Source organism: Nesoenas mayeri (genome assembly GCF_963082525.1).
Source record: "Nesoenas mayeri genome assembly, chromosome: 2".
NCBI lineage: Eukaryota > Metazoa > Chordata > Aves > Columbiformes > Columbidae > Nesoenas > Nesoenas mayeri.
Genome location: NC_137543.1, coordinates 107,584,344 through 107,601,209, shown reverse-complemented (window position 1 = coordinate 107,601,209; position 16,866 = coordinate 107,584,344). Strand labels below are relative to the sequence as shown.

The 16,866-nt window shown below is 42.1% G+C and overlaps 1 protein-coding gene across 1 annotated transcript in view; it reads left to right on the top strand.

The window, feature by feature from the left end:
• BLVRA (biliverdin reductase A) overlaps nt 1–16,234 on the top strand; it is a 32,549-nt gene extending 16,315 nt beyond the window's left edge. The window contains exons 2-7 of the mRNA XM_080339434.1: nt 2,760–2,887; nt 4,694–4,813; nt 5,463–5,560; nt 6,914–7,021; nt 7,750–7,921; nt 13,580–16,234. Of these exons, the coding sequence (XP_080195560.1) occupies nt 2,769–2,887; nt 4,694–4,813; nt 5,463–5,560; nt 6,914–7,021; nt 7,750–7,921; nt 13,580–13,853 (891 nt within the window). The 5' untranslated portion in view covers nt 2,760–2,768 and the 3' untranslated portion in view covers nt 13,854–16,234. The remainder of the gene's footprint in view (nt 1–2,759; nt 2,888–4,693; nt 4,814–5,462; nt 5,561–6,913; nt 7,022–7,749; nt 7,922–13,579) is intronic.
• The last annotated feature ends 632 nt before the right edge of the window (nt 16,235–16,866 follow it).

The window sequence follows — 16,866 nt, the reverse complement described above, 5'->3', positions numbered from 1 at the left end:
AAAAGAGCACTGAGAAAGTATGAGCCTGGTGCTCAGTGGGGCTGGGATGAAGGAAATTAAAGGCACTTGATGCCTTTTTTCGCTGAAGCTTTTACTAGTAAGGTCTGTCCTCAGACCTCCTGTATTTCTGAGTCTGCTAACAGTAGAGGAAGACAGTGATACAGGTCTTGAGATAACTGGATGTACAGCAGCCCCTGGCACCAGACAAGGTACATCCAGGGTTGCTGAGGGGCTTGGCTGATGTCACTGTGAAGACACTTGGTGATCAAGGGAGGTTCCTGGTGACTGCAAAAGGGCAGATATTGTTCTTCTCTTCAGTACTGTTAAATGTCTTTATTACCACCTGGACGACAGGATGGAGAGCAGCTTTGTCAAGTCCGTGAATGAAATCAAACTATTGGGAAAGGCTGATACACCAGAAGGGCCTGGGCAGGCTAGAGAAACAGCAAACAAGAACATAATGATGTTCATCAAAGGGAAACGTAAGAGTCCCTTGTCCAGGGTGGAATAACCCTGTGAAACAGTACAAGGTTGAGGACTGCCTGACTGGAAAGCAAGAAAGTGCTGGTAGACAATTTGAACCTCACGCCACAGCATGCTCTTCTGGCAAAGAAGACCAACCATGTCCTGGACTGAATTAGCAAGAGTGTAGCCAACAGATCCTGGTTACATCTGCAGTGCTGTGTCCAGTCTTGTGTACTGTGGTATGAGAAATAAGTTTAATACAGGAGCAAGTCCAGTGGAAAGCCACCAAGATGGTCAGGGGGCTGGATTAGATGATGAATGAAGAGAGGCTTCAGAGCCTCCAGAAAAGAAGTGTAAAAGGGGGTATTATCACTGCCTACATCTTTCTGATAGGAGAATGTAGGGAAGCTAGAGCCATATTCTTTTCAGAGAAGTGCAGTGAAATGGCAAAAGGCAATGCAGGAAACACTGAGTAGATAATAAGAAGTTGTTCTTGCTGTGAGGGTGGTCAGACACTGTGGCAGAGGCCCTGATATTGCTGGATTGCCATGCACGGGAACAGTCAGAGCTCAGGCATGGCCTTGCTGCGGCAAAGTGGGGTTTTGATCGGGTGACCTCCAGGGGCTCCTTCCAGCCAAGATCATTCTTGAAATCTCAGTCTCTCCTCTTTGGCCATAGATAAAAGCAAGTGTAACTGAGATCCCAAACCAGGATTCTGCCTGTGGGTGGAACTGAAAATGGGTTGTATGGTTACATTACCTTTCTTTCCAACCCTCTCTCTCAGCCCTACACATCTCTCTTCCCTGGTGAGCAGTGTAATCACATTATACCTCAAATATTTGGTAATGACGTGTCACTGTAATCCCCCTAGAGAACTCTTCCAATATCACTCGTTTTTTCTTTTATATTAAACAGGCCACTCTGTGTTTTACCCCTGTACCCTTTTGACATGTATAAAGTAAGCAGGATTCAGCACTGACAGGAATATATACGTAGGCAGGAGCTTATAGAAAAACAAAATCCAGATGTGACATGTGATTGGAGAGGAACTTCATTTACTTTTTTTCTTTATGCCAGTTGATGTAATTTGTTACCAGCTGTCATCCTCTAGCACTGTCAGAACAGTCACTTATGGCTGTGCTGCTGCACTGTGATCCCATCAGACAAGAGGCACAAGGAGGAATGAAGTGGGGTTGTCCATATATCCCTTTAAGTGTCAGAAGGATTTGAGGGGCTGCAGCTGGGTAGTAGAAGTGATTGAAGAAGTTCACTCAGGTGAAGAGATTGGCAGTGGCAGGAAGGAGAACAACAAAACAGAAAAAAACAGAGTTTGAAGGGATGCTGTCATAGGATGGAAGGAACAAAAAATGCAGAGGGGCTGACTTGGCTTGGCTTTAGGCCATTTTTCCTGTAAATCTTATAATTCCTTCACAGAATTTTGCTAGTCCTCAGCATGGTGGAACAGTGCAGATTTGAAAGGTTACGCTGGTTGCCCAGTGCTTCCGCAAATCAAAGGCAAATCATAGAACCAACAGAATAATTTATTACCAGCGGCCCAGCAGTCTGGCCAACGAGTGCAATACCTGGCTTGTCCTCTGTATGATGCAATTGTGGCAGGAATGTGCTTTTGGGAGACGTAAATCTTGAGAACATGCCTGCTTGTCATTAAAGAGATGGCAGAGCTTTCTTTGTGCATGGAAATGTCAAGCAAGCATCTTGACCAAATTACCAGATGGTTGGTTGCGTCGTGACATTGTAGGACGTGTCAGTGGTTACATGGGGGAAGAAATGATGCTCTTTGCTTCCTGTCCCAAAGTATTCCGGCTATGCTGCTGTGTGCTGTGAGTGTCTGTGTGGGACCCCGAGGCAGGCTGTGTTGCAGACGCTCAGGAAGTCAGCAGGGTTTATATAAAGCTTTGCTGGGTTTGCAGAACCTTTTGGCTCCTTTCCAGCATGGAAGCCCTGATATAAATAGAAGAATGTCTCACTTTTGAAGTCTGCCTTCTATTCACAGAAGGGAAGAACTTTGTGCCAGAGCTGTGATATAATAGCTGTTAAATACAAGCCTCAAGACTTGTCCTATGACAGGCTGAACCACTTGACCAGATTTCAATGGGATGCAAGTGAGCTCAGTAGCCTGTAGCATCTCTGTTAGCTGCTTGCTGACATTTGAATAAGGTTTGGCTATAACAGAGCACAGTTCAAGAGTAATCCATCCTCCTACCTCCCTCTCAGCTTCTCCTCTCCCTGCTAAAAGAAAAAAATGTTGCTCTTTTTTTTTTTCCTTTGATCAGATTAACAAAATGTTTGGGACTGTGGTGGTTGGAGTTGGAATCGCTGGCTTAGCACGGATCCGAGACTTGATGAATCCAATGCCTTCCAGCCCTTCTGAGCACCTCAAACTCTTTGGATTTGTATCCAGGTTAGAAATTTTGTCTTAGCATGTTTCATATGGATATTGTAATGTTTCTTCCTTCTGGTGCACTTGCTTTTCCATGTGGAGGACTGTTATTTGAAGGGGGCAGTGGATTAATATCCAAAGTTTTACATTTCTCTTATAATTAAGGCTGTCTGAAAAGGGAATGTATATGCAAACATGCCAGTCATTCTGAGTGGCAGCTGGGGAAAAGCACAGAAAGTTTTGCAAGAGGGAACAAATAGGTTACCTTAGTGAAATACCTTGCAGAAATGACTAAAATAAAAGCTAAGATTCATTCTCACTGCCGAATATGTTTGATAAAAAGAAATGCAATTTTGTCTGACTGAAATTTCCTGTAGGTTTAGGATGGTGCAGACAATAATTGCATTAATGAGGTAATGTCTGCATTAAATTTATAGAAATGTTTAAAAAACACAAGATGTTTTATGAAGTTTTTAAAAACTTCATTTTTTTTTCTACAAAAACATATGTCATAGAGATCCTAACACTGCAACTGCATCCTAAAATTATATTTTTTTTAAAAACCAAAAACCAAACCTGTAGATGTCTTTAAAGAAAATCTCATCATTTAGTACATGCAGTTAGGTTGCCTCTGAGAGGGCAGCTTTATGTTTTTTCTCACTAGCTTGGAGCCATGGAAATTTAGCAAGACTGTGTTATGCCTATACCCCCCTCTGAGCATTCCTGGTAAACTGTCTGCCCCATAACAGTGGAGCATAAAGGTTTTAAGTAGTTAGGCGATACATGTATGGATCTCAGACTGTGAATGTATTTTTCCAGCTATATTTAAATCATGCAGTCAGGGTTGTTTGAGACTGAAAGGACCCATTAGGTCATGCAATTTACCTCGCTGCCAAATTCCCTCTTGCTTCCCTGATGCCTTTGCTAGTGCTACAGCTAGCCTTGGACAACACTGAAGACAGGATTTATTGCTTCTGTTGAGACACAGTGCTGTCGAAATGCATGGTTCACAGACAGCTTGCTTGTCCTTTGCCTTGCCCTTTGCCTTCCAGTCACATACAAACATTACCTGTCTTTGCTTTCAAGTCCTGCTTCTGGCCTACCCTCATGCTATCTGTCACCTGTCCTAAGACTGTCTAGGTGTCTGCTCCAGTCTTTCGTAATGGAAAGGGTTTTGAGGGGGAGTGTGTGTGCGTGTTTCATATTCAGGTGGAGATGTGCTCAGGGTGGTGGCTGAGAGAGCCTTCCCCTTAGCACTGACATGGAGTGTGTGTTGCAAGGAATGGGCCGTCATAGCCAAGCATCTGCTTTGTCCCTCTCCTGCCTGTCTGTATTTCTTGTAGTTGCATATGGCCCTGCCAACTCAAGTGCTTTTACCCACGTTGTCCAACATGGTGGAGAGAATTCTCCCACAGGAGCACAGTCCTCTTTCAAGTAATGCTCTTAAAATGGCTCCTTCATAATAATGCTTATTATAAAACAAAACACGAAAACAAAACTCTCCCCGCCCCCCACCCCAATAACAACAACAAACAAAAACCAAATAAACAAAACCCAAAACACTGTACACTTGAATAGCAGGACAGTTTCTATACTGATACCAGCACCCACGCACTGACCCATCTGTTTTCTTCCTTCGTGCACTCCACTTCTGTCTGTAAATGATCTTGCCCTTCCTGAATTAGAAGCTGCCTTTGTTCTACCCCAGTTGAATGCAGTGAGAGAGTGGTCCATGGGAACAGTTTTTAAGTGCTGCTGCACAACATGCAATTGGGAAGAATGGATTGTGATGCTTATGCTCTGGTTGTATTTATGCTAAATGCACAGGAGAAGTTTTGGCAATATTAATGAGGCCAAGCAGATTAGCCTGGAAGATGCTCTAACAAGCAAGGAGGTCCATGCAGTCTTCATCAGCACAGAGAACAGAAGCCATGAAGAAACCATCAGGTATTTTGAGTTGGTTTTTGGTTTTGGTTTGGTTTTCTTCCCCTTTTCCCACCCTGTCGCCTGTAATTTAGAAGCACAGAGGAGCTGTGTAAAGCTGTTGCTTAAGAGGATGTGGACACTGGAGGAGAGACTGCCAGACTAGAAGCCTGAAGTGAATGATAGTGAGTTTCCTAGAGCACCCAAGAAGCCCTGGAAGAGAGTAGGATTTAAGATGCATTCATTTCCCAAGTAATTCAAATTGCATACGTCTAGGCCTGTGTTTGATTGACAGGCAGCTTAAGACAGGATCTAAAGCCTTTCCTGACAGATTATATAGAGGAAGGGCATTCCGCTCCCCCATTCCAGCCACTCAAGTGTCTGGATGTTAGAAATTGTGATGCTTTATGCTGCGGCATTTTAGCGACTTGCTGCAGGTGAGTGAGGGAATTCTGTGGAAAAAGGAGAATTACAAGCCAAGTCTCCTGGTGTTTAAATGTGTGATGCAGCCACCACACCATCCTTGCTAGGAAACTTTCCACTTATTCCTGTTGCTCCATGTTCTGCACTTCCCCATATGAGGCTGACTGTGGGAATGAGAAGCAGCTTTCATAGTGGAGAGAGATGATTATGATGATCTGCTTTTTAAAGACTTATCTTGTATCCCTTTCAGAATGTTTTTAGAAGCTGGGAAACATGTCCTCGTTGAGTACCCCATGGCTTTGTCTGCTAAGGCAGCCCATGAGCTTTGGGAGATGGCTGAACAGAAAGGTAATGGCATTTGTTCTCAAGGGTGCAAACAGTATTACCTGTTTGATGGCAACAAAGGCATCAAACTCAAAGGCAGGTCTCCAGTCTGCTATTAATTATGACATACAAGGGAGTATGCCTGTCTCAGAGATGTGTCAATCTAGGATTTAAGGTACGTGCCAATGGGGAAATAAACACACAAATGTCAAGTCTGAGAGTGAGGTGTGTTTGCCCTTGCAAAAGCCCTGGTCTCTGCTTGCGGCACTAAGAATGCAGATAGAGAAGGAAACTTCTGTCACAGTGATAATATGGCACTTAATGAGTGTAGCCATTGGAATTGTGCACTTCATTGTCCTCTCTCTCCCTGAAAATAAAACTGGAAACAGTTTTCCTAGCTTCTAGTGTTTGTGATTTGCTTACGTGGGCCAGCAAAGCATCCCTGTCTGAAAGACATCTCTCTAAGCAAAATCTCTTTATTTCTGGAAAGTGTGTGGTCCCATCTCTGCAGTGCCAAGGGTCAGAAGCTGGCAATTCAGTTGAGGCCAGTGGGGATGTATGGAGCTGCAAGGAACAGAATAGTGCTGGGCAGGAGCAGAGTGCAAACTCTTTGGACAAGCTGCACTGTTTATACCACTGCTTCTTAAAAAAATTCCTTTCTGAGTTTTGTCCTAAAGCACCAGAGGTATAGGATTTCTGCTTTGCTGTTTCCCTGTACCAACACCACTTAGTGCCTTGTTACTCGCCAAATGGCTTCCCATTGAGCAAAATTTATGCCTCTTCTCTTGAAGCAGCAGGCATTACTGTCAGCAGCCTAAATTAACTCTCCCGGAAACCTTCCAGAAAAACACATATTGAATGAGGGCCACATTCAATGTGTATTGGATAGCCTCTATTCCGAACTAGCCCAATTAATTCCAATGGAGGGAGGTACTCCTTAACATATTGTTACAATCTGGGTCTGAGTATTATGCTATGTTTTCCCCTTGTTTTTCTTTCTTACTACCCTGGGAGGAAAAATGCAGAACAAGGAAATGTGAGGGGAAAGAGACCAAGAATTAATCCGTCTTTTACTTTGAAGACTCATGTTTCAGCCTTAGTCAGGTATTGGGTTTCTAGTTTTCATAGTGGCTACTGTTTATGTAGTCTCTATATTTGTTATCATCTCCTGAAAATCCTTAACCCAGATTGATGCCTGGTTTGGTTTTCTTCCTGACATCATTTTGCCAGCCATGCATGAAAACATTTCTAAGTCAGTTCTCACTGGTGGCTGGTGAAGCTTCTATTGCTTAGATGTGCAGAAAGCTCTTATTAAATATGTCCTGATTTTTGGTGGTGTTTGTTGTTTGTTTGTTTGTTTGTTTGTTTTAATGGCAGATAAAGTACTCCATGTGGAGCACATTGAGCTTCTGACCGAAGAGTACAAGCAGCTGAAAAAAGAAGTGACTGGGAAAGACCTTGTGAAGGGAACATTGCATTTCACAGGTCAGTAGCTGTGGCAAAATCAAAGTCCATCTGGATTCGTCTGCCTGCTCCACAGGGATGCCAGTCTTTCCAGGCTTCATTCAGTCCTTTTAGATGAGAGTCTGTCTTTAAACTCACTAGAAACATGGATGTCAGCTTTGGATGTTCCCATGAAATTACAGAGCTATCTGGAAAGCACCTTTGCCTTAACAGTTGTCTTCTACGGGCTGTTGCTTTGTTAATCTCTTTCTTCTGGTGAAGAACAGAAGCCCATGCCTTGTTGTATGGAGGAGAGAGCATGTCTTCATCCCTTCTATACGTTGGTGATAGTGACCAGTTTCTCATTCATATTGGTCTCAGAGAGGAGGATGAGCTCTGAGGAAGTCTCCCAGTTTCTACTGGGGACCTTTAGGCTTCTATACTGGTGTTTGGCCCCGGAAGAGCTGGGAGAGATTTTTGAGCCATTTTCTCCTCCTCCATTCTCTTGTTGAATCTGCGTACACCCTCCTGTCCTCAACATGTCCTGAAGGGTTTGTTCTAGATGTACTTTGTGCAGCCTTCTGTGTCATAGCTTACCATTTCAAGGCTGACCATGTTTGTTGACTTTTCCTACTCAGCTCATCCATCCACTCATGGCTTTCCTACACCCTGGTCTCTCAGCCTGCAACATTGCAGTTTCTTCGGCCTTTCCTATGCAGAGGGATATTCTCTTTCCCATTTCTCAAGACTTTGTGTTGCTGTTGCACCAGGTAGCGTCCTCGATGAAAACAAAGCAGGATTCCCAGCTTTCAGTGGAATTGCCCGACTGACTTGGCTGATTGACCTCTTTGGAGACCTCACTGTCACCTCTGCCACCAGAGTAATGCAGAAGGATAAGAATTATTCCAGAATGACTGTTCACTTTGAGACAACAAACAAGAAGTGAGTAATGGCCATGGCATCAGGTGAGCCAGGTTTCTCAGGTATTGTCTGCAGGAGTCCTGCATCGTTTCTTCCTCTTGTGGAAAAAGAACAGGTGGATGTTGGCATGAAAATGAACAGGAGAAACAGACCTGAAAATGCTTCCTATAGTAATCATGGTAAAGAGAGCCATCACCAAAAAAGGTCTGCTGAAGAGCACAAGGTGGTTTAAAAGCTCTTTTCTGATGTCTGAATGTAGGAAAGTGCCTATAACATATTTTACTATGCTCAAGACTAAAAGACCTTTCTCTTGCACTCTGAAAAATTGTTCAGAAGCAGGATCTTTTTAGTTTATCATCAGATATTCTAGTTGTACATTGAAACCTAACCTTTCTTTAAAGGTTGAAAATATATGATTGTTTGAAAAGGTAATGCACTAGTTATAACACTTAGCTTATAGCAATATAAAGCTTGTACTAATATGTAGTACTGGCTGGAGATAAGACAAAATTATGCATTTCAAGCAGAGTTATAATAAACTACTGAAAGGCCAACCTGCAAAGTTTGCTCTTGACTAATGCCTAATCTGCAGTCCTGAAGTTTCCACAATTTTAAGACTGGCTGTAAGACAGCAGCCAGTTTCCCATTTCTTTTCTTTTTGCTTTTGTTGCATGAGTGTGTCAGGCTGAGCGAGAATCCGGCAGCCAGGATTACTTGTCATTTTTTCCAATCATTGCACTATGACTTTCTTGCAGAAAGCTCATTTGATGATGCATTTTATAATACTGAGTTTGATCCCCCTTTTACTGTATGATAACAGTAGTCTACATATATATTTTTAATGGTCTTGCTATAAAATAGTATATTTTTAAATATTATATGACCATGAAGCAAGTCACCAGTGTTTCATACTGTGGATTGTGTACTGAACTTGGTCCAAGGTCTGGTTTGATCATTCTGGTTTAATCATTCTGGGCCATCCACATGAAGGCCATGTCCTTTCAGATAGTTTGAAGTTACTTACGATGGCAGTTTATTGCATGCGATAGATGCAACTTGAGAATTGTCTGACACGAAAAGGTACAGAGAAGTTACCCAAGCTCTATGTGTTTCTTAGGAGATAGGTATGGTCATAGAACAATTTGTTCCTTTCCCTTCAGTCCTATTTTCCTGTTTTTCCATATAGTGGACTCTGCCTTTGAGACAGATGATCCCACTCATAGGCATATGGCAAGAGGCAGATGAGAAGACTAGGGAGAGCTGGAGAAAATAAGACCCCATGGGAAAATATTCTGGCCTGTCTTCACTTGAAATAAATTACTCTTTTTTTTTGTTGCACTTATACTACTTAAAACTTAAAAACCAGCCAGCCAAACAAACCCCACCAAACATGAATGCTTACTCCTTTAAGAATTTTAGATAAGCCTTTAGTTAAAAAAAGTAATAACCCAAAGGACTAGCTATTTGAGGAATGAATAATCAGGGCTCATTTGAACTGTTAGTTTCACCATGGGTCTAGTTAAGCGTTTTATCAACCAGTCCTACAAAGCCCACTGCAGTTTACCATGGGATTAACATCTCGCCTTAGCAGTTTTCCTCTCTCTTCAAATGAAACATCATTTCCAGTTCCTTTTAAAATGCAGTTGTGAGAGGACAGAACTTGGTATACAAGCTCTGTTTACCCTCTTAGCAGGTTGCCAGTAACATGAGTAGCTGTAAAGATCTGTATAGAGTGAGATTTTGAACTAATTCCAGCAGGTGGAACTAGCGAGTGGCTTAAACATTTCTCTGGCTGTCCTGTCTCTTAAGTAGTCCTTAGCTGCCATGTATGATATTTGCTAGATACAGAAGCATTTCTGGATTTATGTTTTGTTTTGTTTTTTTTTTCCTACTCTACGCCGTTAACAGGTACCCACTTTTCTTAGCCCACTGCAATTTGTATGGGTCAGTCCGTGTTTTGTCACCATGAGCTTTTTTACTGACCTTGAGGACATTCAGCTTTATGTCTCTGGGATAATTTACGCTGGCTGGAAAGTTACATAGCGTTCCTGTATGCTCTTCAGTGGCCAAGCCATATTTCCTGCTGACCTTCCCCTATTGACGTCAGTGGAGTTACAGCAGTAGAGCATTTGGCCCACTCTCCATCAAGTGAAGTTATGGCCCAGCCAGTCATGGTGGTGACCTTACAGCTCTGATTTGCCCAACCTTTATTTTGCTGAAGGATAGGAAAGGTCTGCATCTTTCCTGAGAGCAATCCCTTTCTGAAAGACATTACACTAACCTTGAGAAAGCAGGTTAATTCAGCCTGTTTTCTGCCTCGGAAAATCCAGCAGGTGCAGAGAGCAGCGGCGTGCGTTCTGCTTGTTAAGCAGGGATTTGTGCAAAGGCTACAGTCTGTCTCTGCTGCACAGTCGGCGCTGGCTGCTCATCTGTCTCCGAGTGGATTTTGGAGGAGCGCGATAACTTCTGGTGCCCAGTTATCTGAGAGATGACCTCTGCCTCTGTTGTGTTTCCAAGACAGTTGAGCTGACAGGCTCTCCGTGATAAAATATTGAGCAATCCAGGAAAACCCAAACCTCTACTGACAGCACGGCTGGTTTGGGACTACAGTTCTTGTCCCAGGATTACAGGACTTGGATTCAGGAAATGTCAAAAATGAATTTTTATTGTGAGCTGGAGAGATAATGATTTGGGCAACATCTCTTTTGACATTTACTAGGCTTGGGGTCTAATTGTCTAATTCACATCCAAGGTAAGGTAGTCCTTTTTGATTGCATAGTAAATAAACAATATTGGCATTTTCAAAGTATGAAAGGGAAGATGTTTAAAAGAAATTGAAGACATTTTCTGGACACGTATTCTGGCAATAAATGTTTGAAATTATGTTTGTATTGAGATCTAAGTGCATAAAGTCTAATAAAAAGCCTTCAAATTGAACATCCAGTTTAAAAAGCATGTAATATATGCTTTCTGCAGAAGTTGTTGTATAAAATATTAAGCCGAGTGGACCCAGAATTCTTTAAAGTGTGAAACCAGCTTAATTCTTCTGCAGGTACAAAGTATGTTCACTTCATATTGGTTTATTTAACTGGAAGCTCCAACTAGGGCCACTCATTAATTGAAGAAACAGGGAATCTGAAAAGCAGAATGTCTTTTCCAATCTCTGAATAAAATGTAGCTAGGAGAGCTCTACCAGTCTAAAATCTGGAAAGATGAAATGACCTTAAAGTCAGAGTGGTTTCTTCACTGCAGATAGTGCTTGTTTTGTAAAAAGTCAGTATAAAAGTGGTTTGTTAGTATTTGACTAAACTTTCCTTTTCTTCTTTAACTGTCCACACATTTAGCGTGGCTTTATTCAGCTACCAAAAATACTGCAAATCTTGCTTCTAACTAATACTATGAACTAAATAACTAACTACAACCATAGGCAGATAGTACTTCGATGTAAATCATTAATGTAAATGGGTAAGCTATTGCTTAAAAAACAGAAGTTCTTCATAATTTTCTGCCATAAAATACAAACCTGTTTCTTAAGCTACAAAATGGCATAAATAACGTGCAGACTTGCAGCATACGTATCTTTACAGCAAAAAAAAAATCTACTAATTTTAATGTAAAAGTTGTTGTTAATTAAAAATTAACATGTTTTGGTTACCAGTCAAGTAGAACCAACCTCTCTTTGGGAAAGTAACTAAAAATCTAATCACAGAAGAAGATAAATGTATTAGTAAAATCAACATTTTCCTGCTCACTGATGTGAATGAGTAATTTTATTCACTTTAATTAAATTCTGCCTGCTCTGCATGATTGTGCTTCTGGTTCAGTGTCTTGCCCAAACTAGAGGATAAGACAACATAGGCTTGAGCCTGGTCATTGATGTGCATCTGGTCCAGATCACCCTGGGAGGTGACCCTGCATTGACACTGCCTGTTTTGAATCATATCGTGGACTCTATGCCTGCCCAGTGGTTTCTTCATACCTGCCTACCTGAGATAAAGCAGCTTGGAAGAGCGATGACCTGAACCCTCTGTGGCTGTTTGCTTTCATAAGAACATTTCAAAATGACATAAAACCAGCTCTGTTGAGTCAGAGCAAAACCCAGCTTGCTCAGCAACCTGCCTCTGACTGAGGTCAACAGCCAGCATCTCGGGGAAGGAGGATGAGAACACAGAATGCACTAAGTGAAATGGCCTTCAAGCACCCGTCTGGCCTGCAGCAACACATAGCCTTGGGACTTCCTGAAGTCAATTTATTAGTCCTCTGAGGATTTTTTGGATGCGTTTTGCAGTCTGTGATTTGGGTATTTTTTTTCTTTTTTTTTTTCCCCTCCAGTTGTTTTATTCTGTTCAGTCAGGTTCACCTGGCCATGCTTAATTTGTAGGTGGTATGTGTGGTTGTACAGGTGAGCAAAGAATAATTGATACAATGATATGAATACAGAAATTGGATCCTAAAGCGTAAAAGATGAGAGGTGCAGAATCATTTAGCTAAGTGCTCTGCAGAATGTGTTCAGGGTAGAGTGACAGGGACTTTCAAGTTCTAATGATATTGAAGATTTAATGGGCAGTACTTGGAGACAGAATTTGTTCTTCCATGATATTTATGCCCTCATAATTTGTGAATGGCAGAATAAAGTGGGCCATAAAGGACTGTGGAAGGGCCATCAATAACCGAGTGAGAAAAATAATGTGCATCCTCTAAACACAGGCAGTAGTGAGTGCTGATGAATGATCTGCAGAGAGGTAATGGTCTGGATTAGGAAATTGACAAAAGAGCAGGAAGGGAGAATCGTGACTGTGGCTGGTGTTGAGGACCGTTCCTCAAAGCCTCTGCAAACATTTGCCATGTTGGGCTAGGGACTCTGTCCCATGGCTCCTCTTTACTCAGCCAAAGTGGGAAGTTGGGGAGGAAAGTGCAGGGACCTGTGAGCAATGCCAGTTAATAGCCAACAGCACCAATGCTCAGCTTGAAGACCTTCGCTATCAGGTTGGCATAAGACGGGACTTTGCTTTGATTAGGAAAGACCTGCCTGAGAGTCTGTGTAGCTGAACCAGGCAAAATTGACATCTTCTGGTGTAATCTCTAGGGTCAACTCAGTGCTCCCACTGAAAAGAAAGAAAGGCCTTTGAAAAGTTCAAGGAGCACTGACGCTAGTGTCTGCATGGGTGAACTTGCTGTCTCTCCAACTCATCCTAATGGGGTGGTGTTCAGCTTGCACAGTAGCACCTGGGTCATCATTATGTACCTGGAGGAATGACTAGACGTTGATGGCCTTGTGAGAGTCATGCGCAAAATATTTGGATGCTTAACTGCTCTTTTCATCCAAGTCCACAAACAACCAGATTAAGCTTCCCACTTCCCTGTAAGATGGCTAGACATTGCTGGCTTCACTTTGTACATAGGGAAGACAAAGCTAGAGAGAACTTAGATGATGTACTGAAAGTCATGGCACGAAGTAGTGGCAGAGCTATGATCACTACCTGTTGCTCAAGTCTGTAACCACAAGACATGTTGGTGAGAACATGTTACTTGAATATGCAATATGACTGAAATTTAAAAATGGTGCATTTATTAGGACATTTTCTGTAAGTGCTGAGAAAAGAGAAAAAAGCATAAACCAGAACTGTTGATTCAATTTCTTCATAAATACTCTTCTTTTTCTCTGTTTCTCCACACTAGACCTCTGACTTGGATTGAAGAAAGGGGACCAGGGATGAGACGTGAAAAGAAAATCAACTTCTGTTTCACAAGTGGTTGCCTGGAGGACTTCCCTCAAGCCCCAAGGTCTGCCGTGGGCCTTTTCATGCAGGATCAGAACCTCTTTGCCAAAAAACTGCTGGGCCAAGTATCCAAGGAAGAGCTGGCTGCTGAGAAATGGCGAATTTTGCGGTGTCTTGACCTTGCCGAGGTGATTCAACAGCACTGTGAACAGCCAGAGGAAATCTGTTCCTGAGACTGCTGTTAGGGAAGGAGGAATGTGGCAGACGGGAAAGCTGTAGGGCTAGAGCGCACTGTTGCCATCAGGCAGTTGCTATTTCTGTTTCATTGCCTTCTTTTTGACTAGTTGTGGTTCCTAGCTCTCTGGGTGGGCTAGAGAGCCTGGGCTACACCCTGTGCCTTCTTATTTGCACCAGTACAAAGCAGCATTACCCTGCTCTGATGCGTTGCCTTCCTTTCAGACAGATAGGAACCTAGCAGCAACAAGCTTTCCTGGGATTCAGTTAGAAATGTCCCTAAAAGCAGATCCTGAAGGACTGCAAATACTAGATATGGTTTTCCCTTCTGAGGTTTTTTCCGACCTCTAGATGTCTGAAAATGACATCTGTCTATTTAATAATGTTCATGTAGTATTATCTAGAAAGAAGTACTAGCTAGAATGAAGTTCCAAGTGAGATTTCCACCTCATTACTTGATCAGCAGAACTTGTGCCACCACAGTCATGACCTTTCTTCCAGATGCCCGGAATTGTTCTGTGTGTTTGCTCTAATTAGTTGTGCCTGTTTGATGTGAGGTTTTTGTTTGTTTGTTTTGTGTTTGGTTTTGTTTTGTTTTTTTGCATTGGAAATCATCAGCCTTCAAATAGAATCTATATTGGTATCAAACCACAAGAAGTATCTTGTCTCTTGATAGATGTCGCTTTGAGTCTACTCAGTTTCTCTGGTGCCCTGTGCCAACACAGAAATAGTTTTCCAGCAGAGATTAGAACAGTACATTAAACTAAGGCATCTCCTGCCTGCTTACTACAGAATCTAAATATTTTCCTTTTTATGTACTGGAAGCAGTGTATTATTGTCCTTCATTCATATTCTGTATCTAATTCAGCATGTGAACAGCTCACTGCTAAAAATAATATACATCCTACCTCTAGGAAAAAAACTACCTAACTCCTGGAAACAGTGAAATTCATTAGAAGACATGATAAAATTAGAATAGAAGTGTAGAAAATGGAGCAATTTGCAAATATAGCCATGCGGTTATGGGATATGTCACTTGTGGGAATGGGTCTTTAGCATTTTACAGTAGTCCCAGGGTCATTTATGAAGACAGTACCACTTCCCCGAAGAAGCATTTTAGTTTTAGGAGAAGCATAACAGTGCACATAACTATTAACAATTCCTCTGTTTGCCTTTTACTTTTTAATTGCAGCATCTGTCGGTGCTATATTAATATAGCAACAAACTTCAGTCTGTGGAGTTGTTTTTTGAAACACAGAATCATAATTTTGTTTCCATGTTATCACGTGGGCAATTTTTTAATAAGGGAGTATATATGTTGTGAATGTATACATAATTATAGCCAGTCAATACTGATGGAAAAAGTTCTTCCTCTGGGTAAATCGTGTCCATTCAGAAGTTGGATACAGTTCAATTAGCTGGAAACAGGTTATTAGAGACTGTATTTTTTCCCAAATTGGTCAGATTTGAGGGGCAACTGGAGCTTGATATGTGAATTAATTCTGTGTATGAAATTTGTTTAAATCTACTCTGTCTGTTAAAATTGGTGAAAACTCTCCTATTGACTTCAGTGGATTGAAATTCATGTGGGTTGCCAACAGATTTGTGCAGGCAGATCATGCACGTGTCCACCCAAATGGACAGCTTACTGAGCATTCATAGGGACTTCTTTACTGATGTGATGGACTTTACTTGGGTAGATCTGATGATGTGTGAGAGGGGAAAAAGTGGGTTTGTGGCAAAATGGGGAAGTCCATCTGGGTTGGGAGTGTGATTAGAATTTAGTGTTTATATCTATCTTTTATGTATGACAGCACATGAGAGGTGAAACACGAGGTGAACACCACTTGTTTACACACTAATTCAAAACAGGTAGCTGGGGAGAGAGGACAAAGGGAAGGGAGATTCACACTCCACATCTTTAGGCATCAAAATTAGCCACCATGTCTCCCCAGGCATGCTCTGCAGTTGCTGGGGAGAGCAGTATTCCTCTAAGAAATGGAGAATAAATTCGTGGGAACTCTGTAGAGTAGCAGCATAACATTGTGCAGTGAATCACCCTCTGGAGAAGCTTGTTTCTATAGAGAGCGCCTGGGGAAATTAGCTGGTTAATTTGAGCTAGGAAAGGCAGATGCCTAGAGCTGGATATCCTGTGCTCTCCTCCACCCCCCTCCCATTCCTCCTAGCTAACCTGCTTGCTTACTGCTGTCTGCCCTGCTCCTGGGAGCCTGCAGCATTCAAATGGCTTTTCCTTCAGCCCTGTGAATTTGCTCAGGTACCACGATGGTTCGTATATGAGAGCTACTGGATGTCAGACTTCAAACGTACGTACTGTTTAACCAGATGTTGGACTCACCAATAAAAATATTGCAGTTCTTAATCATTTATTTCGGTTCTTGTTGTCCTTCATAAGAAATTTCCATTGGCTGTGCTGCGTCTCTGTCCCAACAGGTTCTTCCCCCCTTCCTGTTGCCCCTCGAGCCTTGTGAAATTTTGCCAGCGACTACAGGCTCTAATCCTGTCCTAAAGCCCTCAACTGTCTCTCTCTCCTGTTTCATAGTTTTGAATACAAATGTGGTGGGGTTTGTGACCTTGTCTCAATTCATGAGACCTCCCACAAAATTCCTGTCCTTCCAGTCCTGTCTGATTGCTGCCCAGGAGTACTGGCAAGTCTTAATCTTGGCTGTACACTTCCAGCTTCCCATTCAACAACTGATGTATTTGTTAAATGTTAAATGAGATGTTAAGATGTTAAATATTAGCAGAAAGTCAAGAAAGAAGTCCTCAACAGAGGACTAATAATAATGTCAGGAATAATATCTCTTTGTGAATAATTGGTCACTCAGGATTTCTAAAACAGTCCAGAAACAAATAGAGTGGGGATAGCTCTGTGTAGTGGGAGGCAGTGGGTAAACTATTAGCCCTCTTTTCTCTTATGTAATTGAAATATCATCTGTAATTCAAATATAGCTTTAATTCAAACAACCTTTTCCCATTATTTGGGAAGCGGCA